We start from the raw sequence: 22,398 nt of genomic DNA, 5'->3' as shown, positions 1-22,398 counted from the left end.
CTGTCGTGAATGTAGGTGTAAGAGTCCTCGGCGGGACACTCGCAGGTGGAATCCAGCAGTCTGCGACCTGCAGCGCTCGCCACGCGGCTCCCGGAAATGCAAGTCTGTGCATGCATTTCAGTACCAGTGCGGCCCCCCGAACTAACGGGTTAAACAAGAAGAGAGCTCCCACCGTGACTTCATGACACAGAAAAAGCTTCTGAGGAGGCTCAACATCCACGTGTGCTTCAGTGGATTGGGTGGATTGGGAAACTAGGAACGGAGGGGCCCCCCAGCTAGGTGACGACCACCTTCAGCCACCAGCAGTCAGCCAGTAAAGGCCTCTCTGCCCCCGCTTCCCGTTCGCCTGGGGCAGAATCCCAGCCACTGCAGTAAGACTAGGAAATGGAATACAAGGCCCATGGGTCAGAAAGAAAGAACTAGAACCATCCTCATCTACAAATGGTAGCCCCGTCCATGGAAGTGATAGCCACAGAAAAATCCCAAGGAAGGTTCAAAATAAAACAGAACTCCTGGCACTAACACGTGGGCTCCACAAGGTCCCTGGGCACAAGATGAATGCAGGAGGGAGAACGCGGTATTTCTTCGCACAGGCAACGAGCCTGCAAACACCAGCGTTAAGGGGCAGGCCCACTCACCATCACCAAGAAGGCGGGATGCTAGGCGAGACTCTCACAAAACACCCACAGAACCTGCAAGCAAAGCCAGTGACAGAGGCCGAAGGCATCGTGGTACGTGGGGAGACACGCCATATCCACAGATCCGACGGCTCCCCAAGTGACTGTCCCCACAGAGACGCGCCCCGGTCTCCATCAGATCCCAGCAGGGCTGTTTTATAAGCAAACACGCTTATTCTACACGTTACACACAAAGGAAAAGGGACGAGAATCGCTCATTTTTCTTAAAAGGAAAAAGTGGGAGGACTCACTCCACTGATTTTAGTATATTGTGTAACCACAGGAGCCCACACCTTGTGGTGCTGCCTGAGGGACAGACGCACAGACACGGGACAGAACAGAGGGCCCTCCAGAGCCCCACTCCAGTCTGGCCGACGGTCTTTGTGACAGAGGCACCGAGGCCACCCCCTGGAGTGTGCAAACCTTTCCACACCCAGCCCCGCAGCCGCTGGGGCCCCAGGAGCCCCAGGAGCCAGGGATGCAGCCTGACCTTGTCCTCACACCTGACCAAGGTAAGTGGATCCTGAGAGCAACAGGTGCTCCTGGGGGCATGGGCGGAGGACACCGGTGGGAGGGGCAGCAGGAGGGGCAAGGACCTCCAGAGAGGTGACTCCAGACACTCCCTGCACCCAGGCTCCTGTCCTGGGTCGACACACCTGCCAGACCTGTCAGGGCCCAGCTGCTACTAACCCACACACGTGCACTCCTGGGGCACCTGGAAACCACAAGCCGAGCCCTGGGGCCGGGCAGAGGGGAAGCCGGACCTGCTGACAGACTTGCTGTCCACACTGCACTTAAGGAATCTCCAGATCAAGTTCCCACAAACTCGGCTCACAGCCAGATCCGCCACGGATACCCGAGGCAATGAGCCACCCCAGGGAGTCTGCAGAGGATCCTTCTTTCTGAAAAGCCTGGGAAGCATGGCGGTGAGATTCCTTTCAAAGGCAGAGAGCCTCAGAGGCAGGGGCCCGGGAGGCAGGGCCAGGATCTGTGGTGGGCAGCCCAGCACTCCGAGATGGAGGGGCAGGCCTGGGGCTGCAACAGGGGCTGGGGGCAAGCCCAGATGCCGTGGGCAGGACACGGGCAGCAGCTCTCCCAGTGGTGGTGGCCAGCGCTCACGCCGGCTGCCTGGCACAGTCGTCCTGCCTCAGAATCCAGGGCTCCCCTGGAGGGGACCAGGGCCTCTGGCCAGAATCACAGACACGAGGCAGATGTGGTTAGAGTGGATGCTCAGGAACCCCGTGGGCACCCCAACTTAACCCCCAGCTCTCCCCCAGGACCCTGCCTCCAACCCCAACAGAGAACAGGAGATCCAAAGGGGACTCTGACCAACCCCAGAACCAAAAACCCTGAAGCCAGGCCACAGACCAGGCCACCCACAGAGGGAGCCTCAGTCGGCGCTGGAGGCTGAGTTCCATCAACCAGACAGGAGAGCACACAAGAGGGGGTGGCCAGAGACACGCCCCGCCCACCCCACCCCACCCCCATGGAAGGGCAGCCCTAGTCAGTCTGTCGGAGACCGAGGGCAGGGACAAAAGGACAGCCACAGACCCCTGACGCATGAATGACCCAGGGCAGATTCAGACAATGGCTCGGATCTTAGTGTGATTTACCGGTGAGCACATGGGGTGCCAGGCCATGAAAACCCAAAGGCCAGCATGAAGCCCTGAGCGGCACTAGCAAGGCTGCAGGCAGCACAGGGTGCACCACCCTACCTTGTCGTCGTCCTCACACGTCATGACGTTGGAGAAGGGGATCTCCGCCTTGAACATCTTGCGGCACTGCATGAGCTGCACCAGCAGGTAGCACACGGTCTTGAACTTCATCCTCTTTGCTGGCTTTATGTCTGAGAGGATCAGCCCCGGAAATATCTGTGCAGGCACAGCAGAAGCGCTGTGAGCTCAGGCTCCTTGCCTCTCGGCACAGCGTGGCTGTCAGGGGGTGGGGCGTCTGCCCCTTCCTTTAGCCCAGAAGTGGCTTGGTCACCCTCAATCCTGCCCACATCACACTCCCTGGACACAGTGCCCTTGGGTGGCCCACCTAAGACAGCCACAGCCCTGCCGTGTGCACATGACCCTCCATCCACATGCCCCCACAGGCCTGGCCCCTGTAGGGGTCTCACACCTGTTTTGTACAAGACACAATGAAGGCCCCAGGAGGATAAAGGACAGCCCTGCCACTGAGGTCGCATGGCTCAGAGGTGACCCAGAATGCTGGCCCCTCCCCACAACACACGCCAAAGCCAGGCCCAGAACTGGAGGCGGGGTCTCCCTGATGAGCGGAGCCCCAGACTGGAGAGGCAGCTCGGGGAAGCACCTTGCGCCGGTGCGAGGGCACAATGAAGAAGGTCTCGATGTTGTGCGCTTTCAGGAAGCTGTTCCTCTCCTGCCCGTGGCCGGGCTCCACCTCGTAGTCGCCATTCAGGCAGGCCAGCGTCGCCTCCGTGATGTGCACCTTCCTGCAGACAGGGGGCAGCTCGAAGTCATGGCAGGACCTGCCCTGAGGCCTGGGGTCCACGTGGGGCTGAGGTCCTGCGGGAGGTGGCACAAGTGTCCCTGGCCAGGGGCAAGCGGTATGAGGAACGCTGGGGACAGGCAGGGAGGGACTGCAGGATGGCTGCAGCGGGGGGTGGGGGGATGAGAGGCACTGAGAGGAAAGGAGAGAGCACCAGGCCTGCAGCAGGGCAGGTGGGGAAAGGAGTGGCGGGGAGATGACAGAGACACAAGCCTGTCCCCGAGCCCCCAGGCCAGGAGGCCCCGGCCCCAGCATCTGGCAAAGCATCGGCAGCAAGGGGCATGGGGTCTCCCCAAGTCCCCACAATGTGGGTGTGCAGGTATCTGGCCTCCCTGACACCCTCGACACCACAGCCCGTACCTACAGCCACCACGGGCACATCCGGCCACCCTCCCAAACTGTTCTCAGTGACTTTACGAAATGTCAAGCCTTGGCTTTGTGCACAGTGTGACGAGCATAAGGCCAAAGCTGGGGGCTGTGATTGGAGAGTGTGGAGTGGGGATCCAGAGGGGACGGCACCCTGGGGGCGTGGACCCTGCCCAGGGAAGGAAAGAAGCAGAATTGGAGCCAGAGTCAGCACCTTGGACAGCGCCCAGCCCCCAGGATGGGGGGGTGCAGCCCTCGCTTCAGTCCCTTCCTGTCTGGGTTAGCTGGTTAGCCAGCAGCTGTAGGCACAGGCTGCCAGTCCCAGCACCCCCTCGGGGCCGAGACATACCCAGGCAGGCCTGCGGCCTCCATGACATTGGCCAGGGTCACGTCGTTGGACCACACGTCATACTGCCACTTGCGCAGGCCCAGGACGCCGCAGAGCACCCGGCCTGTGTGCAGCCCCACACGCATGTTCAAGTCCACCTCAGTGGCCTCAGCCACGGACCTGCAACACAGACCCGGGTATGGGCGGCAGCCTGGTCATCAGTCCCACAGGGCCCCGAGCTCGGGTCCAGGCCTCGTGCCGTCCTTGCTGCAGGGCCAGCGGGGGCCCCTGGATGGCCAGGAGCACGGGGTCTCCTAGCCTGGTCAGCCCAGGCCGCAGCTGTGACCCCAGGCAGGTCCCCCAGCTCCCGACCACTGGCCAGGTCACACTGCATTGCACCTGGCCCGCCCAGTCAGCCCCAGAGAGAGAGGATGCTGCCCTATGTGCTGTGACCTGGCAGGGGCCTTCCCACCTGCTTGCTGGCCAAGGCCAGTGCAACAGCCACAGTGACACCTGACAATCTCATGGCCCAGGAGCCCTGGGAACAGACCCGGTGTGACCCCAAGCTCCAGAATGGCCTGCGAGGAGCCCCAGGGTCCATATGCCTCCCATGTGGACACTGAGATCAAACCACAGACCCAGGTACCCTGACCCCCTCCCAGCCAGTGACAGGCCAACTGACCCGACTCCTGCCCAGCTATGGGACCTGACAGGCAAGGCTGAGAGGCCCTCCTGGGGAGACCACCCAGGGAGGCGGGAACAGCACCAGAGAGTTCCCAGCAGGAGCCAGGTCAGGCCTCCCCCAAAATCATTTACTGATCCACAGGGGTCAGAACAGCCAAAGAAACAGAAGGGAAGGGAAGGGTGGCACCCAGAAGGCCCAGACCCCATGGGAGAAGCCAGGAGTTGGAGATGGCAAAAAGGCTCCCAGCTCCAGGCCACCCCTCACTGAACAGAAGGTCCTGGCTCTTTGCCCCCATCAGAGGACCAGACAAGGTGGAATGAGACAGGGTAGGTCAGGCCTATGGCATTCCAGCAACACTCCACACAGAGAGGCCCTGTGCCCCGACCACCTGCCCCAGAAACCCAAGGGCAAGGGAACTCCTCGGGGTCCAAGCCAGCTTTCCCACGCCACACGTCTCAACCAGCTCCACTATGAAGGTGACTTCTCCTTACAGAGCCAACTCACACCTGGCAACCCCCAGGGTGACCAGGGACAAAGAAACTCAGTCCCCACAAAGTTCAAAGGCAGGTCATGGACACTCCACAAGGCAGCCAGGACCTCCTCTGCTGGTCCCCTCACCCTTCGGGCTGGTTCTCTGTAGCCACGGCAGAGGTGACCATGGGACAGAGGGGCAGCCCAGGCCCTCAGGGTCTCTCAGGGCAGAGCAGGCAGGGCATCCAGGCCAAGGTCTCCAGGGGCACTCACGTGATGGTGTCGATCATGTCCAGGCCCATCTCCACGCAGCAGTGGGCGTGGTCACTCTTGGGCTGGGTCAGGCCGCACACGCAGTAGTAGCAGTCCCCGAGGATCTTGATGCGCCGGCAGTGGTTCTCCTGCAGGCAGACGACACGTTAGGGATGCGCTGGGGCCGGCCCCTGCACCTCCCGCACGGCCCAGCGCTGACGACCACAGCACCCCTCGCAAGGGGATATGCGGGGGGGCGGCCCCCATGGAGGTGAGCAGGGTCACCCTGGGGTACCCCACTTCTCCCACAGCCGCCCTCTGCCTACCCCAGGCAGGGATCCATCCACAGGTCCCTCAGCAAGCTGGGCCAAGTGGCAGACCCCGCCTAAGCCGGGAGCCAGCTCCTCCCCCAAGAGGGGCTGGCAGAGGCCCCTCTGGACCAGCAACAAGGATCGCCCTGTGATGCTTCTAGAACACGCTAGATTCCCCCACCCACCCTGAGAAGGGGAGGCCACACGCATCTGCACGCCCCACAGCTCCCAGCCCCACGTCTAAGTCCACGGGCGTGGGAGCAGCTCTCCCTAGGGATTCACCTGCTGGGCTGAACCCTGACCTCACCCCTACCTACCCAGGGATGCCGCAGGAAGCCCGCTCTCACATTTTTGCAACAGTAAGAATCTCAGGACCCCGCTGGCTGCCGGGTTGGGGATGGCAAGAGAGAGGTCAGAGCCTCCCACACCCGTCCCAGGCTGTGGGGCAGGCTCAGCTGTCACTGGGTTATGGCCGGAGCTTTGTCCCGGGAAATCACTAGCCTGCCTGCTCCGCATTGCCCTCTCCAAGCACCTGACAGTTTAGAGCTCCCCTGTCGGCATCACAGCTGTGGGGACCCACCACCTGAGCAGACACAGCTGGGAGAGTCTTTAAAGCGTATCCGTGTGAACCGTGTGAAATGTATCCAAAACAAAATAGCAAACATGCTAGGTGTTAACAAAAGTAACACCTCTTATGAGAAACAATGATGACATTTCTCAAAGCAACCGCTGGTGAGCAGCATGGCCTTTGCCGATTTTCTCTGTGATCTGTCCACTGTCCCCCACGTCTGCCCCTGCTCTGCTCACCTGTGACGGTGCCCAAGATGGCCTCACAGAGTTGGAGCTCCACACCCTGTTCTGAGAACGCACCGTGACACCCACTTCATGCTGTCCCCTGTGCACACGCAAACGAGCTGTCACCAGTGTCCTCGAATCTGTGAGCCCCCCCCCCCACCACCGGGCATAGGGTAAGCACTCGGCTCTGGGTCCCACAGGCTCCCACGCGCCTCAGTCCTATGACACTCTGCCGGTCGCACGATGCAGAAGGAACCAGGGGCACGACCCCACTGCCGTCCTGAGGGATAGCCCAGGCCACCACCCAACATCTGCTCCCCTCAGCCCTGTGCCTCCCTTAGCTTGAGGACACCAGGGACATGCAGACAGAGGGGGCGAGGGGAACACATGTGCTGCCATCAGGTGGGGCCTTGGGAAGCCCAGGCACTGGGTCTACTTCCTCCCAAACCCCAAAGGCAGTCCCCAGCATGGTAAGCTGGCCACAGGGAGGGTGGGGCCTGGCTGCCCAGCCTCCTGTGACCACAGGGGCCACTTAATCACCACGTGCTACAGTGGCTTTCCCTCTCACGCTGCCCCAGGACATGCTGTGCTGTGGTTGGCCTGGCCTGTGACAGTGTCTGGGAGCCTGGGGCCAGACGGCCAGGGCAGACATCCAACCTGCAGAGCCAGCACTGGGCCCCTGGGGGCCATGCTCACCCAAGGCTCCAGGCCAGCGGGCAGCAGAAGGCTCTTTCCTGGCACATCTAGAATGTCTACTCCCACCTGTCCCCATCGTCACTGTCCATCATGAGGGGCGACCCCTTGGGCGCCTTCTCCCTGTCATCACAGGTGGGCGGCCTCACCAGGCCCAGGGAGCAGCCGAGAGACCTCCCGGGACCTGTCCCTCCGGGAGCCCAGGGACCCCCCCCCACCCCAGAAGAGAGCTGCAGGCCGGCAATGATCCCAACATGCCAGGGTCCACCGCGCTCTTGGTTGCGGTTCTGAGACAGCAGCCCCCCCAGCAGGGCAGTCCCCCCAGATGACGGACACCAAGCCGCCGCTCTTGGGTGTCAGGCTGTCCTGAGAGCAGGGCCACGCCCCTCCCTGGCCAGCCCCACACGGCCCAAAACAGACTGGAGAAGTGAAATGCATCCCCTGGTTTTATTAATCTCAAGTGTCCCAACATCTGCTACCAGGCTTCAGAGACCAAACAACGTGCTTTTCACAGGGTCAATGTTTTAGTTCAAAAGCCTCCCTATAAGTACTGGACTCAGTGCCCCCGGGGTCCCCAGGGGCAGCGTCGTGTTGCCTAGACAGCTGTTCCCAAACAAAGCAAAGAGAGGAGGGAGGAAGCTGTGGGAGGGATTTGCTGGGGATGGGGCAGGAGGGGAAAGAGGTGACAGGAGTGTCAGCCAGGTGCGGGGTCGGGGGGGGGGGGCGGGACAGGCGGAAAGGCCTCGTGCTCTGCCTCTCAGGTGTGGTCTGCAGGCTCTGGGTACCCTGCCCCTCCCTCCCTTCCAGGCAGAGAGCCCCCCCACACACAGGCCTGACCTGTCTGCCTGTCCAGGCCCAGGAGGAAGAGCCCAAAGGTGCCCCAGCCCCTTCTGAAGCAGGTGGGGGTCTAGAGGCCAACAGGTGAACCGAATTCTGGGAAGGCGGTCAGCTCTGGAACCTGGGGCACCTGGGGGGTGGGCAGGTGCAGGAGAGCTGGAATTACCCCATTCGGGCCCAGCAGCTGAGGAAACAATTTCCTGGCAGTCGCAGTGGGGTGTCTACAAGTGACCCCCACCAATGACGGGCACTCAGACTTCCAAACGTCTGCCCACTTTTCAGTCAACCGTCTATTTCCTGCTGTGGGGGGGGGGTCAGTCCCAGAAACACAGGTTCACAGTGGGGGCGCAGAGACCATCAACAGTAATGCAATGAGCACGGAAGGTGTCGGGTGAACATCGGACTTTGGGGGTCACTTCCAGGGAGTACAGACGTCTAACCCTATGTTGTGCACCTGAAACTGGGCGACGGCAGCGACATGCTGGTAGATTCCTCTGCTGCCGTCCACCCTCCTACCTGCCCGGGGACACAAGCAATGGGCCCCCCATGCATGTGCCACCTGCACCATCCTGGGTCCCACGCACCTCTGTGTGCCAACAACCACCTTGGAGCTGAGGTCACACAGCAGAGCGACATGTTCCCACTGAAAACAGCCCCTGAAGTGTGGGGTCATGCCCAGAGCTGCAGAGAGGTTCCTGTTGCGTATCACACTGAGGGTCAGGGCTGGGCCAGCCCAGGTGGCCCTCAGACTGAGGCCAAGCCGGGGTCAGGCTCATCCCTGCAGCCAGCATATGGAGAACTCTCCTCGCTGCTCCACAGCCTCTGGGAACTGGCCAGACAGACATCTGCTTTGTCCATCTCGTTCACTTTCCTGTGAAGAAAGCTGACATCCAGGCAGGCCCAACCCGCCATGGGCAGTAGAACGAGAGCGAGACCAAGCCCCAGACAGGTGCTGCCCCATCGGCACAGAAGGACATGACCAGCTTCCCAAACACGTGTGCAAACACAGATCTAAAACAGGCCTAATAAGTCGGGGAAAGGTCAGAAATCTGTGCACGCCCGCAGCCACCAGCCGGGGATAAGGGACAAACACACTACCCGCCGCTCTGGAGACTAAGGCAAACACGCTCGTGTTTGTCTAACCGCTGCGGCGTCCGGGAAGGGTGAGGGTGTGCTTTCCCAAGCCTGCAGACAGGGCACAGCGAGGAAGATACAACCCACACACGAAGGAAATGAGGAACAGTATAAGCAAGGGGGTGAGGCATCTTGGCATGTGGCCCCCTCACTGTTGCCCCAATAAGGGGAAGGGTCCAAACTGAACTTTGGTGCATAAATTTAAGAGGATTCAAGTCAAAAAGTGTGTTTTCTGACCACAGGGGACTTAAATTTGAAGTAAAAAACACAAAGGTTCCTTGAAAAAAATCTCTCCAAAAATATACCTCTAAATAATCCACGGGTCTAAGAAAATTGAAAGGGAAACCAGGAAGTATTTTGAGCCCAATAAAAGCGAAAGCACAACGCAGAGATTTGGGGATTCTGCCGCCACAGTGTGTCAGGGGACATTCACAGCTGCCTGTCTATGTCAGCGGGGAGAGCAATCTCAAATCAACAGCTTCAGTTTCTAGTGTCAGAAACTACAACAAGAAGAGCAATCTAAGACCAAAATAAGCAAAAGAAACAAAGTAAAACAAGCCAGACAGGAATTCATTCAAATAGAGTAGAGAAATCAATGAAACCAAAGGAAACCACTTGAAGAAAATCAATACAATTGACAAACCTGTGCCCAGAAAGACCAGGAAGACACAAGCTCCCGAAACCAGCAACGGGAGCGATGGTGTCACCATGGCGTCTGTGGGTCCCAGGGTGATTGGGAGTACGGGGAGTACGGGGAGTGACTTTATTCTTATGGCTGTAACAACTGGAAAAATGGAACTACGAAAGCTCATCCAAGGAAGAAGGAAAGAGGTAACCTGACTGGCCCTATTTAAAGACACTGGGTTTGCAGTTAGAAACTGTCACAAATAAGACTCCCGACCCAGACGGATCCATTGCCAACTCTGACACACGCGAGGGAAGACACCACACCAGTTCTGCACAAACTCCCCCCAAAAATGTGGCAGGAGGGGTACCCCGCGGCCCATCCACGACAGGAGCCCCCTCTACCCCCACCTGCACCAACAGTGTGAGAAGCTGCGGGAGAACAGCCTTCAGGAGCATGAACGGGGAATTCTAAATAAAATCCGAGCGAATCAAAGCCAACAGCCCACCAGAACAACAGCGTCGGGCTGTCCCAGGACCCAAGGTCATTCCCACAGCCCGCACACGTCCGCGCAGTTTCCGGCGTCAGCAGACTGCCAACAAAAATCCACGTGAGCGTCCCGTGGACGCAATCAAGCGCTGGACAAAAGCCAGCATCTGTTTCCGGCAGAAACTCTGCAAACCGAGAATAGAAGGAAATGTCCTCAACGTGGTAAAAAGCATCCCAAACGCCAGAGCACTAAAATCACACTGAGGGATGAAGATGGTCACTTTCCTGCAAAGGAAACTCTGGTAGATTCCCCCAGAGGTCAGGGCAGGTGGGTCCGCAGCCCAGGGCTGTGCTGACCAGGTGGGCCATTGCCTCGACTTCCTGGCGGGGCAGGTGCGGGCGCTCCCCCATCTGCAGACCCCACGCCCAGCCCCAGCAGCGAGTTGGCGAGCAGTGCGCTGGCACAGGGGTGACGCCAGGCCCAGGTCCAGGGCCAGCGGTGCAGGGGCTGCTCTTACCGTGGCTAGCTCATCAAACTTGCCGAAGAGCTCATTGAGCAGCTTGACCAGCTCCTGGGCCGTGCACTGCGACGCCAAGCTCGTGAAGCCCACGATGTCTGCGAAGAGGATGCTGCAAGACACAGGTGTGCTGTCCATCCACCCGGCGCGCCTGCCTCAGAAAAGGGATGACCCTGCCACTGCCTACACTCACCCTGGGCAGGTCACCTCAAAGCAACTCTCCCTGTTTATTCCTCAGCTCAGGCTACAGAGCAAAGCTCTCTTGTTCCCATTTTACAGGTGAAAAGACTGAGGCAGGAAGGTGGCACGGATTCCTGGTGGTCCCAGAGGCAGGAGACACTACAGCCACACAGAGCCCCGCCGACCCTGGTCCCCTTAGCCGCACCACTCACAGCCAGGGGCTGTTGCGGGACCCCAGTCCCCTCACCCACAAAGCTGAGTGGCAATGCAGGCAGGGACCACAGGGTGCGATTGCGTTACTTGGAACTGAGTGTCCACAGGAAGCTCCTCCTGCCTGGGCTCAGATGCTGGCCCCACACTGGGGGCACCCCCAGTCTTCAATGGCCCCTCTCTAGGAGGACAGCTCCGTTCCTCCCTGAGGGGCATGGCAGTGGGCCTGAGCTCGGCCACATGGCAGTGAGACGCGCAGGCCATACACAGAGACAGCTGGGCCCTCGATGAGCAAGCACCAGCTCGAGGGACCCGGTCTGCGGCACTGGACAGAGACATGACAGGTTTTCTCGTCCGTCTGTGTCCTGGGGCCCAGCGAGCAGGGTGGCCTGGCCCCAGACCCACCATAGAGAGCTGCCCCCTCCTGCCTGAGTGACAGGTGGGTACACTGTTACTTCCGACAGGCAACACTCAGCTGTTCTAAGTACTTGAAAGGGAAATGCACCATTGATTAGAATAAAATACTCTAACAAACTGACTTTAAAAACAAGCAAGCAAACAGGAGGGTATGTGGGGTGAGCTGGCTCTCTCGAGGGCCATTCCTCACTTGTAACACAGGGACAACAAGCCCCACCCAACGCCACCGTGGATGGACAGACGGAAGAACAGAGGAACAGAGCCCCCACCCTGGGCCTGGCACCAACTGCAACAGGCTCAGTGATAAGCCTGACGCAGGACACTGCCAGCCCAAAGCCATGCCCACACCCAGCCCCAGGACAGAGCTTCACCTCCCCCAGCAAAGGGAAAGAGAGGTGCTGAGTCTGGGAAAGCGGCTATGGCACGCGTCATCGGGAAAGGCACCACTCCACGCCTGTGGGACCCGTTTCCCCACCAAGCAGGTGCTCACCTGGGGCTGCTGAACCCCACCTGCCCCTCCTGCCCTCAGACTAGATCCCTCTGACCACCTCAGCCACTCCCCACCTCCTCCACCATCCCCACCATTACCCAACCTCCTCCATTGCCCCCACCTGCATCACCACCCACCTGCATTACCTCCCACCTGCATCACCCCCAGCTGCATCACCCCCACCTGCATCACCCCCACCTGCATCACCACCCACCTGCATCATCCCCACCTGCATCACCCCCACCTGCATCACCCTGACCTGCATCAACACCACATCTGCTCCCAGGCCCACAGTCCCCAGCCAGCACACCCCACCTCACGTTGTCGTGCCGCTGGATGTAAATCTTGTGGAAAATCCTCTCAGGGGGCTTCAGAAAGTCCTCCTTCATCTCCATGGCAACATTCCGGGGCAGAAGGCTCATGAGCAGCCGCTCCTGGATGAGAGAGATGCGTGGTATGCCACATGGGACCCACTCTGCCTATCCTCAAGGCACCCCCGAGGCCTGCAGCCCTCCTCACGCGTGGCCTGAATGGGGCCCAGCCCTGCAGCCCCTTCTTGGCCCCAGAATCCCGGGCCTGGACAGTCACTGCCCAGGGAACTCAATCCCGGAGTGCGGGGCAGGCGCCCCCAGAACACCAGCCGCTCACAGCACCCCACCTGCCCCAGCCCAGTCACCCACGGTGTGCCCCAGCTTCTCCAAGGCAGCTGGTCACAGGATGGGGCCCAGGTCGCCATCCCTGTGCTCGCTGCCCCCTCGCCCACACTGAGAGGACCACTGAGAGGCCCCATCTCTGGGGCAGAAAGGAGCCCTATTCTTGCAGAGATAAGCAGCTTTGGAGGCTACGTGGCATTTTCTCCCAGCCTCATCCTCTGATTTCTCTCTGGCCCCAGGGGTCATATGTTCTTTCCCCGGGGGACAGGAGCAAGGCCTGGGCTGCTCTGCAGGGGCACCACCAGGACTCTGCCACCCGCCTGGGCCACAGCTTTCTCCCCCAGCCTCGGACTTGCCCTACTAGCCTTGGTGGTCCGGCCGCACGGGGTCTGAGACCTGCTCCTCCCTCAGTTCTCACACCCCCTTCCCCCAGCTTTGGGAAGAAAACCAAAGAAAGGAGTTCAGACCCCACATGGAATCAGAGAGGCTGTCCTCCCGAGAAGGGTGGGCCCAGCAGGGACTCGGACAAGTCCCTGCCTCACTCTGCCTCTCCAGCAGCCCCTCAGTGCATCAAAATCAGCACAGAAAGACCGAGACGCAGGGGGTCAGGGGTGACACGTCACTACTGACCCCAAAGACATCACAGGCCAGAGGGAGCAGTAACGGCTCTTCACACATAAATTCAGAAGAAATACACCAATGTCTCTAAAAGCGTAAATTATGACAATTCCCTGAATGTGAAACAAGCACTATGAGTAAAATATTTGAGTAGCTGTATACCTATTAAGGAAATTGAATGCTTAATATAAAAACTCGAAAGAAAGAACTCTCCAGAGCCAAATGGCTCTACTGGACATATACACCAAGCACTTAAAAAAGAATTAACTAACACTAATTCTACATTAAGTCTCCCATAAAAGATGAAGGAATACATCCCAATTCATTTGGTAAAGTTAGTATTACCTGACGCCAAAATCACACAAAGACAGAAAAAGAAACCTGCAGACCGATGTCCCTGAAGAATATAGATACAAAACGTGTAACACAATTGTCAGCCTTTCAGCAAGACCTAAAAACCTGCCTCAGGGATGCTGTGCTGGTTCAACACCAAAACATCAGTCCCCGTCATACGACGTGCCCACAGCACACCAACACCATTCACATGGCAATCGCTGCTGGTAGAAACTCAGCAAAACCCACTCACGATGGAAAGTCTCAGGAAATGAAGAAGAGAGGGGACTTCTTCGTCTGAGGGAGGGACACCCGGCAAGAGGCCCCAGCTAATACCGCACTGGTAAGCACTGTCCGAGCGGCCCTGGCGGTCCGACCAGTGCAGGAAAGAAAAGGAAATTAAGCCAAGGGTGGCCCAGCCTGACCTCCACTCGGGCCCTAACAAACACCAGTCCCACAGGTCTGCCTCCTAGGTGGTTCCATCTCTAGACCGTTCCCAAAACGACACCGTTTCCATACACTTTCTGCCTCTGAGTCCCAGCATACTCCAGGCTTCCCTCTCTCCCAGAGTCGGCTGTGGTAACTGACCCCGTTCTGGGAATCTGTCCACATGTCGCGGCTTTCAAGTTGCCTGGCGTCTGATCATTCCCAGTGTCTCCCTGTTATCTATTTTTAACCTGCCTTTACCTGCGGCCGCTCGGCCCTGTCCCTGAGGCTCTTATTTCTGCCGCTCTTTCTTCTAGATCCAGGCTCCAAGGCGTCTTCCCACTTCAAAGAGCCCACGCTGACATTCTGTTCCCAAATGGACAGAGGCTCCCAGGCCTCCACAGCTTGTGGGACAGTTTCCCTGGGGTGTCCTTCAACCTAGAGCCCTGGGAGCGCTTTTTAGAGTGAGGCGACCTGAGATGTAGGCCCTGGGGTCCAGCCTCCACTGTGCCCTCTCCTCGCTGGCTTCCTTCTGCCCCCAAGTCAGGAAAGCTCCATTCCCAGACACAAGGCAGAACCGAGTCCCTTCATGAAGCAGGGACTCAGTGATGAAGCAGAGGCCTGAATGAGCTGACAGAGCCCAGAACCCAGCCAGAAGGAAGAGCTCGTCTGTCCCGCCAGGACTGTGTCCTGCAGCCCGACACTCAGGAGGAGGGGTCACTTCAGCATCAAGGACCAAGGCCCTGTCATGGGGCTCAGCCACAGGGACACTGACAACATGGGCAGCTTTTCCCACATGGAGCAGAGAACCTCCCAGAGGTGGAGTCTCTGGTGGGCAGACAAGCCCCGCCCAGCCCCCGGTCCCAAGGCTGCCCTGGAAGATGGATGGTGGTATTTTCCACTGTCCATCTGGGGTATTTTCATGGCGAGACACTGAGGGAGGCCGTGCCCATCTGGACCGTGGGGCCCAGGCTGCGAGGCCAATCCAAACACAGGGTCTGCAGCCAAAGAGCTCAGACCCCCTTCTCACGTGACTTCCCTCAACAACAGCACTCTGCCTTCTAAACCAAGGGGGGGCCTAGTACTGCTGCAGACACCCCTTCCTCATGGGGTTGCCCCAGACTCAGCCTGGACAGGCCCAGGACGCGCAGGGTGATCCCGGCCGCAGACGCCAAATCCTGTCCTCAAGCAATACAGTCTAGCCACTGGGACAGACTCAGCGCCCAACACTGGGTGTCTGAACTTCAGGGAGGGTCCCTCGGTGTTCCCCCCCACAAACCCTGTCGGCCCATGGTGGCCACACAGGTGCAGACCTGCCCTGCCAAATACCTGCTCCGTGCACCTAAGCACCCTCATCCCCTGCCAGGGAGCCTTGGCCTGAGCCTACAGGTGCCCCAGGGCACTGAGAGGTGGTCCGGCCCCATCAGAGCCCAAGCATCGCCCCACAAAGCCCAGGTGAAGGCGTGGGGCCCATTCGGCAGGAGTGGGCTTGAGCAGTGGCAACAAGTGGCAAAGCCGCCAAGCTGACTGGCCCACGCCCAGGACCCACCAATGACCTCCTGGGAAATGAGTGACCTGGCTCACGGTCTCACCTCGAAATGCTCTGCCATGAAGCCCCAGGTGAGACCAGTGAGGAGAACGACCCAGGTGCCTGACACCTCGAAAGGCCACACTTTTACCCAGAGGCCCGGGACTCGAGGCTGGGCACACCCACCTGCTTCTCATTCTCGTCCTCCAGCCGCAGCCGGTCCTCGATGCAGGTTCGCGCCTGCAGGAAGGCCCTCCGCTGGGAGCGCTGGGCCAGCACCCTGGCACACACCCCATACATGTTCACGCCCACAAAGAGCAGGGCGTTGGCGCCGAGCTGGAAGGGAGAGAGCAAGGCCAGTAGGCAGGGGCCCCGCTCGGCAGATGTGCCGGAGCCCCTCCTGTTAACACCAACCTGTTGTGCAGGGGGTTGTCATCAGTGAGCTAGACAGAGCCAGCTCAGTCTGGACCCTGCCAGAGCGGAGCACAGGCCTGCTCACCTCAGACAGACATGAGAGGGAGCCTCCTGGAGACCGCCGCACAAACACCCTCTGCCAGCCGAACAGAGGGCCAGCCGCCCCCGCTGATGGACACACAGTGGCCACCTTGACCCTGAACACCCCCATGAGACCCTGTCCTCTCTAGCAGACCCTGGTCACCTTCCCTGTGGCTTCAGACACCTCCAGTCCCTCTAACCCTGGGCGCTGTCTCCCAGCTGGACGCTCCCCATGGGCATCGGGCACAGGTCTGGAGCCGGGTGCCAGGGAGCCACCATGGGGCCGGTTCCTGTCACTGCTGGCCAGGCTGGCAGCTGTGCCGGAGGCCCGGGTCCCCGTGACCAGGGGAGCTCTTCGTGCTGAGACCGGCCATCTGCTGTGTTTGGACACACGCTCAAGCCAGTCATTTTCGGAGGCGCTGGCAGCAGGTGGAAGGCCAGCACGGATGAAACAATAAAACGCATTTTGCAGAGTCAATATTTGAACTGTGCTGAGCAGGCTTACAGTGCCCAGTGGGACACATTCCACACAGAGAACACACCTTCCCAGGGGACACATGACCATTTCAGCTCCCAGCCTCCACTTAATGTCTTGAACATGCAGAACATAGGACACGTGGGACCTCAGTTCTCCTTTGAGGCAGCAGCAACCCCCCCAAGATGCCTCCCTGCCCGGCACCCCGGTGCCTGAGGGCCCCTGCCTGGCACTCTCAGCTGTTGTCGCCTCAGGTGGGCACTGTCAGGTGGAGGAGCATGGAGGGGCCTGGGCAGCCCAGGGGGCCAGATGCTGAAGATCAATCCTGGGCCAGGCAGCCGTGGCCTTTCCAGAAAGCAAGACCTCAGCTGGCCAGAGGGGCAGGAATGGGGGAGGGCCGGCATCCCCACTGAGGTCGGGTGGGACAGAGGGGCTGAGGGACAGACCAGGAAGGGGGCACAAGGGCTGGGGGAAGCAGGACAGTGTGGTCAAGAGAGAAATCGCTAGTTGAGTTGGGGCGGGTCAGCCAGGAGCCCAATCTTGTCATGCCGCATGCCCACCTGCATCCCACCTTCCCTCCACTCCAGCTGGGTGGGCCCTGAGCACCTGCCACCCAGTGAATACTCTCTAAGCCGCTCTCCTGGAGAGGGAGCCCCATGACCTGCCCCAGGGTCAGCGTCCAGTGGGCAAGGGGGGCGTCTCCCCCCATTGGTGCCTGTATTCACACACCCAGGGGCTTCCCTGCACCTCTCCACCCTGCCCCCAGGAGACTGCTGCTCACCTGCTCCCCAGCCTCCTCCACTCACACAGCCCCAAGGTGGGGGCGCCTGCAGGGATGAGGGAGACAACGCAGGAGAGGCCACCTGCCAGCAGGTGTGGGCAAGACTGGGTGCTTGGGGAGGGGTGCTCTCAGCAGGTGAGCACTATGGGTGGTGGGGAGGGGACAGGGGCAGGGACCTGCCCCATAAATAGGGGTGCCATATGGGAGCCGCCATCTTCACTGGCCTCACGACAGTCGCCCAGTCCCCTCGCCACCGGTTCCTCTGAGCCCACCCTACACCGGTCACCACTGTCACCACCACCTGCGTCCACTTTGAATCCGGACATGCTCTAAAGAAGTGGCAGGAGACTCCCATATGAGCTTTTCCAATGCGAAGCCCTCGTCTTTCGCCACAAGCAGGCAGCTGTGGTGCTCTTTACTGGGGGCGATGGTGCTGAAGCTCAGCCAGGGAAAGGCCTGCACTGCCCAGGAGGGCGGGGGAGGGGGGCTGTGGGTCCAGGTGGCTGGTTCCTAAGAGCAGGACAGGCCTCCCCTAGAACGCAGGGGGTGCCCCACCTCTGGGAGGCAGACCGTCTCCTCTTCCCTTTAACCCTCAATTCTCTAAAAGAGGCTCTAGCCCTGGCTGGTGTGGCTCTGTGGATTGAGGGGCCTGCAAACCAAAAGATTGTGGTTGGATTCCCAATCAGGGCACATGCCTGGGTTGCAGGCCAGTTCCCAGCAGGGGACGCGTGAGAGGCAACCACACGTTGATATTTCTCTCCCTCTCTCCTTCCCTTCCCCTCTGAAGATAAATAAATAAAATCTTTATGAAAGAGGCGCTGGAGACTACACAGCCATTTTTCACTGGAAACGCGGTGGCCGACTGGGAGCCCTTCACAGCACCTGCCACCCACAGTACCTGCCACCCCTGCGGCCACACTCAGGGCAGGGCAGGACTGGGGGCGGGCCCTCCGCCCCCCCAGCGACCTGGCCTCTGTGCCTCCCATCCGGTCCTCCTGGGGAGGTTTTCGGGGGGTGGGGAGACCACGAGGGGGCAGGAAGCCGGCCGTGGGGGCCAAACACAATGGACAGGAGGGTGGTGGAGGGAAAGCTGCAGGAGTGACTCTTCCCAGAAGGTCAAGCAAGGCCAGGTGCTACCCACAGGCGGCAAGGGGGCGGGGCCTGTGAACGCGGCTTCTGAACCTACCCAACCCCCTCCCCCATTCCTCTGGGCTAGCAGCCCTGGCCATTTTCCCTTCTCTGTCTTGTCCCTACTTCCTTTCCTCTCCCCCAGGCCCTCCCAGCCCCGCCCCCTCTCCGCCCCGAAATCCAGGTCCAAAATTGTCTCTCCACTGGGTCCTGTGGCTCCTCCGACCACGTGCATCGAGGGAGTGACCAGGGCACCACCGCCCGGGGCGGCGGGGGGGGGGGGGCTTCCCTCTCTTGGCCCCAGCCCCAGCTGCCTGATTCCCATCCCCCACCAGGTGTCTTATACGTCCGGCTTCCCCTCCTCACCCCTTTTCCCCCACCTCCTCCTCCACCTGACACCTTCTCTCCCCTACCCCTCGTGTTCCCACCACCCTCTGGGCAAAACGAAACCCGAGGCAGACACAAAAGGGGGGCTGCACCCCGCGGAAAAGCTGGAGAAGCTCCGAAAGCTGCACACGGCAAAGGAGGAGCCGGCGGGAAGAGACCGCGCATCCTCGCCACCAGCTCGCCCACCCAGCCCAGACGGCGACGGTGACAAAGTTCGGCGTTACGAGCGAGGCTGGAGCCGCGGCGGACCGCGGACCAGTGAACCGGGGGCCGTGGAGACCAAAGCTATGTGCGACCTTGGCAAACTCCGTCCTTCTGGACCCGAGAGGGGTCCACCAAAGGGCCAAAATCCCTTTCCCCTTCCTCGCCCACGCCCCCGGGGAGCCTCAGTGCCGGGAGGGGACTCTGAGAACCTGGCGCGCGCGCGCGCTCGCCCCAGGCGCACCCAGGAGAGGAGCCCCGGGCTGTGCGCAGAGCCCGCGAGGAGCCCTGTCCGCCCGGACCCGCTCTGCGCCCAGTTTCCACCCCTCCTGCGGTGACATCCAGAACCCCGGACCCGGCTCCCGCCCCACCTGGCTGCTCACCAGCTGACTGACCTTGGGGCAATCCTGCGCTCTCCACGCCCGTCTCCCGTCCCCACGTCCCACACCCAGAGGTGCTTTGTGGACTGTGACTCAGAAAAGAGCCCAGCCCCAGGATGCCAGCCCCACTGTGTCCCCAACTCACTGAGTGACCTTGAACGCCTCCGCCCCCCAAAAGATCTGGGCTTCAGTTCCCCACCTGCCCAGCAGGTAGATGCGCGCCTGGTTTCCAGCGTTCCCAGCCCCTCTCTGGCAGGTGTGTCCCAGACTCGAGGGGGAACGCGCGGCGGCACTTACTGTCCTCCAGAGACGTGGGCGCTTGGCGGGGACCAAGGTGGCTGTGACCAGCAAGTGCGAGGCTGCCACCACAAGCCCGAAGCCAATGGCCAGCAGGCTGCGCACAGGCAGCAGGGCGTAGGACACGAAGGTGACAAGGAGGAGCTGCCAGACACCCTGGTCCGCGGCCGCGGGCCCCGCAGCCGTCCCGGCGTGGAACCCGGAGGGGCCACCGAGCGCGAAGGGGCAGCAGAACAGCGCAAAGGTGAGGCTGAAGAACAGCGCCAGCTGGCCGACCTGCTGCAGCTGCGGCACCTGCAGCGAGCGGACGTTGGTGACCACGAGCAGCGCCAAGAAAAGCACGCAGTGCACGGGGTGCGAGCCCTTGGCCAGGCCAGGCGCGGGCCCCGGAGCGCCCAGCAGCTCAGCTAGCGCCAGCGCGCCCGCCAGCAGACTGAGCATGGCCAGCGCCTTCAGCGTGGCCGCCTGCTCCAGCCGTAGCGTGTAGCCTCGGAACAGCGCCTCCAGCTCGGGGCACGCGAACTCCTCGTCGCACGCCCGCAGCCCGCGCCGGCAGCCGGACTCGGCCGACCGCTCGGCGCCCCGGGGCTCGCCCCCACCGCCTCCGCCGCTGCCGCTGCCTCCGCCTCCGCCTCCGCCGCCGCCACGGCCGCGCGGCGCCCCCGCCATCTCAGCGCCATGCAGCGGGCGCGCCCCTCGCCGGCCGGGGCGCCGGGGCGGGCGGGCGGCGAGGCGCCGGGGCGGGCGGGCCGATTTGGGGCGCCTGCTGCCCCGCGCGCGCGCCCCGAGCGCGTCCCCTCCAGCCTGCCGCGCCTGCGCACTGGTGCCGCCCGCGCCCCCGTCGCGATCCTCCGGCGACCGCGCTGCGACAGCCGAGCCCGGAGCCGCCTGGCTAGGCGCGCACGGCCCACGCGCGTCCCCACCCCGCCACCCGCGTCCCCCACCGCCGGACAGTTCGTGTGACCTTGGGCTCCCGCTTTGCATCTCTGAGCCTCAGTTTCCCCACCTGTACGCAGACCAGCTCATTGTGCCATCCCTGGGCCCTCTGGAGGGATGTTAAGAATGCAGACATCCTGCGCTCTTCCCCGTGGCGTGTTTGTTAATCCTGCCAAATGTGTCTCCCCTCCCACCAGTATGACCAGGCCCCTTAGTTCCCGAGGAGCTGGAGGTGCTGCGCACGCCCAGGTCCAGGGTCCTGAGAGACGCAGAAGAGGTACCAAGAACACGGGGCGGGGGCCCTAAGGGTCCCCTTGCTCCTCACCACCCCACCCCAATCCCCGCACGCGGGACTCTCCCCGCGGCAGGCTGGGAACGAGCCCTGCCGTGGCTCCTCCAAACCCTGCAAGTCAGTACGGGGCGCAGGTGCGTGGCAAGGTCCTGAGGTTCCAAGTAGCAGAGCCCAGGGGGTGTGGGGCTGGGACAGTGCCGCCTGCGTGGCCAGAGAGCAGAGCGGAGGGTCCGGGAGCTGAAGCGTTTAGGAAGCAGCAGTGTGGCTGGTTCCGGGGTGGGCAGGGCAGGAAAGGAGAGGGCGCTGCAGTCTGCTTGCGCCAAGGGGCTGCTGGAAACCCAGTCTGTGTAGGGCAGTGTGCTCACCCCCTGGGGTTTCACACAAACACACACACACACACACACACACACACAGCTCAAGCTAGGGAAGGGCTTTGTGCCCAAGACTCATCTGTGTTATCTCCAGGGCTGCTCCACTGCCTGGGTGGGCGCCTGTGCACCCAAACAAGGACCCCAGGGTAAGTGCTGCCTGTGGAAGGGTGCAGAGGGGTGAGGACCCTCAGCAGAGGCCCCGGGTTCCTCCATACAGTTGGAACTGGGGTCCCATGAACCCAGACCCCAGGAAGCCAGCCCCCTGCCAGAGATGCTTCCCGGCCTGCTTCCCAGTCCACTTTCCAACACCCGGGTTTCACTGGGGTGGACCCAACATTGTTCTCCTTAGGGGCACCCCAGGTCCCAGGGGCCCCTGGAGGTGAGAGCCACCTCGACACAAGCTGCTCTTTGGGTCTGAGGGTCAGAATGTGAGGTGTGTTTGACGTCTGTCTGCAGTCAGTATTGGTGGCACCACGTGAAGTTCCCATTTCCGTAAAACATCCAACATGGTCGCAGGTCAGCTCAGACAGCTGTAGAGACAGCACCTCCGCCTTGCCCCAGGCCAGGGCTTCTGCCACGCCCTGTCCCAGCAGCTCACGTCAGCAAGTACATGGTGGCCCCCAGGTCCCTCTGCACCTCCCCACCCCCAGCCCCCCATCTCCCTAATGCCCACCACTCCATCTGGTCATCTGGTCATCTGTCTCCATCCCCCCATGGAATGGAGGCCAGATCCCCTGGCCCCATCCCTCGTCGTGGCCAACGTGGCACCACATCCTCCTGTCCCCAGATGGCAGCAGCATCTGCAGGATTTCCCTTCTCCAGCGGCAAGTGTGAAGGGCAGATTCTCTGGTTCACAGACAGGGTGTGTTTTATTTGGTGTCCTAGCAATCTTAGGAAAGGAAAGATGAGTAGCACTCGAAACTCGGTCACGCCAGGAGATACTGGAGGCCGTGGGGCGGAGAGATGCGGCTGACAGTCCACAAACCAATATGTCCCTCCGCCCCTGCCCCTGCCCTCACTGCAGGGCCAGCACCCTGCCTTCCAAAGAGCCTGTGATGGTCTCGTCAGGGCAGATGTCCAGGGCCACACACACTGTCCTAGATGC

The 22,398-nt window shown here is 61.1% G+C and overlaps 1 protein-coding gene across 4 annotated transcripts in view; it reads right to left on the bottom strand.

Annotated features, from left to right (window-relative positions):
• Positions 1–20,378, bottom strand: part of ADCY1 (adenylate cyclase 1) — a 38,188-nt gene extending 17,810 nt beyond the window's left edge. Inside the window, exons 1-8 of one of the 4 annotated variants that reach the window (XM_037041048.1) lie at positions 19,695–20,378; positions 15,737–15,886; positions 12,308–12,426; positions 10,696–10,807; positions 5,315–5,442; positions 3,907–4,065; positions 2,994–3,135; positions 2,393–2,548 (exon numbers count right to left, since the gene is read on the bottom strand). In XM_037041048.1, the coding sequence (XP_036896943.1) occupies positions 2,393–2,548; positions 2,994–3,135; positions 3,907–4,065; positions 5,315–5,442; positions 10,696–10,807; positions 12,308–12,426; positions 15,737–15,886; positions 19,695–20,363 (1,635 nt within the window). In that variant the 5' untranslated portion in view covers positions 20,364–20,378. Of the gene's footprint in view, positions 1–2,392; positions 2,549–2,993; positions 3,136–3,906; positions 4,066–5,314; positions 5,443–10,695; positions 10,808–12,307; positions 12,427–15,736; positions 15,887–19,400; positions 19,472–19,694 lie in introns of those variants that run through there. The other 3 variants (XM_037041049.1, XM_037041050.1, XM_037041051.1) reach the window with 3 other exon arrangements.
• Positions 20,379–22,398: the final 2,020 nt, after the last annotated feature.

The sequence above is a fragment of the Sturnira hondurensis genome, unplaced genomic scaffold, assembly GCF_014824575.4.
Source record: "Sturnira hondurensis isolate 20B ecotype Veracruz unplaced genomic scaffold, ASM1482457v3 Scaffold0002840, whole genome shotgun sequence".
NCBI classification, from domain to species: Eukaryota; Metazoa; Chordata; class Mammalia; order Chiroptera; family Phyllostomidae; genus Sturnira; species Sturnira hondurensis.
This window is presented reverse-complemented; position numbering and strand designations above follow the sequence as displayed.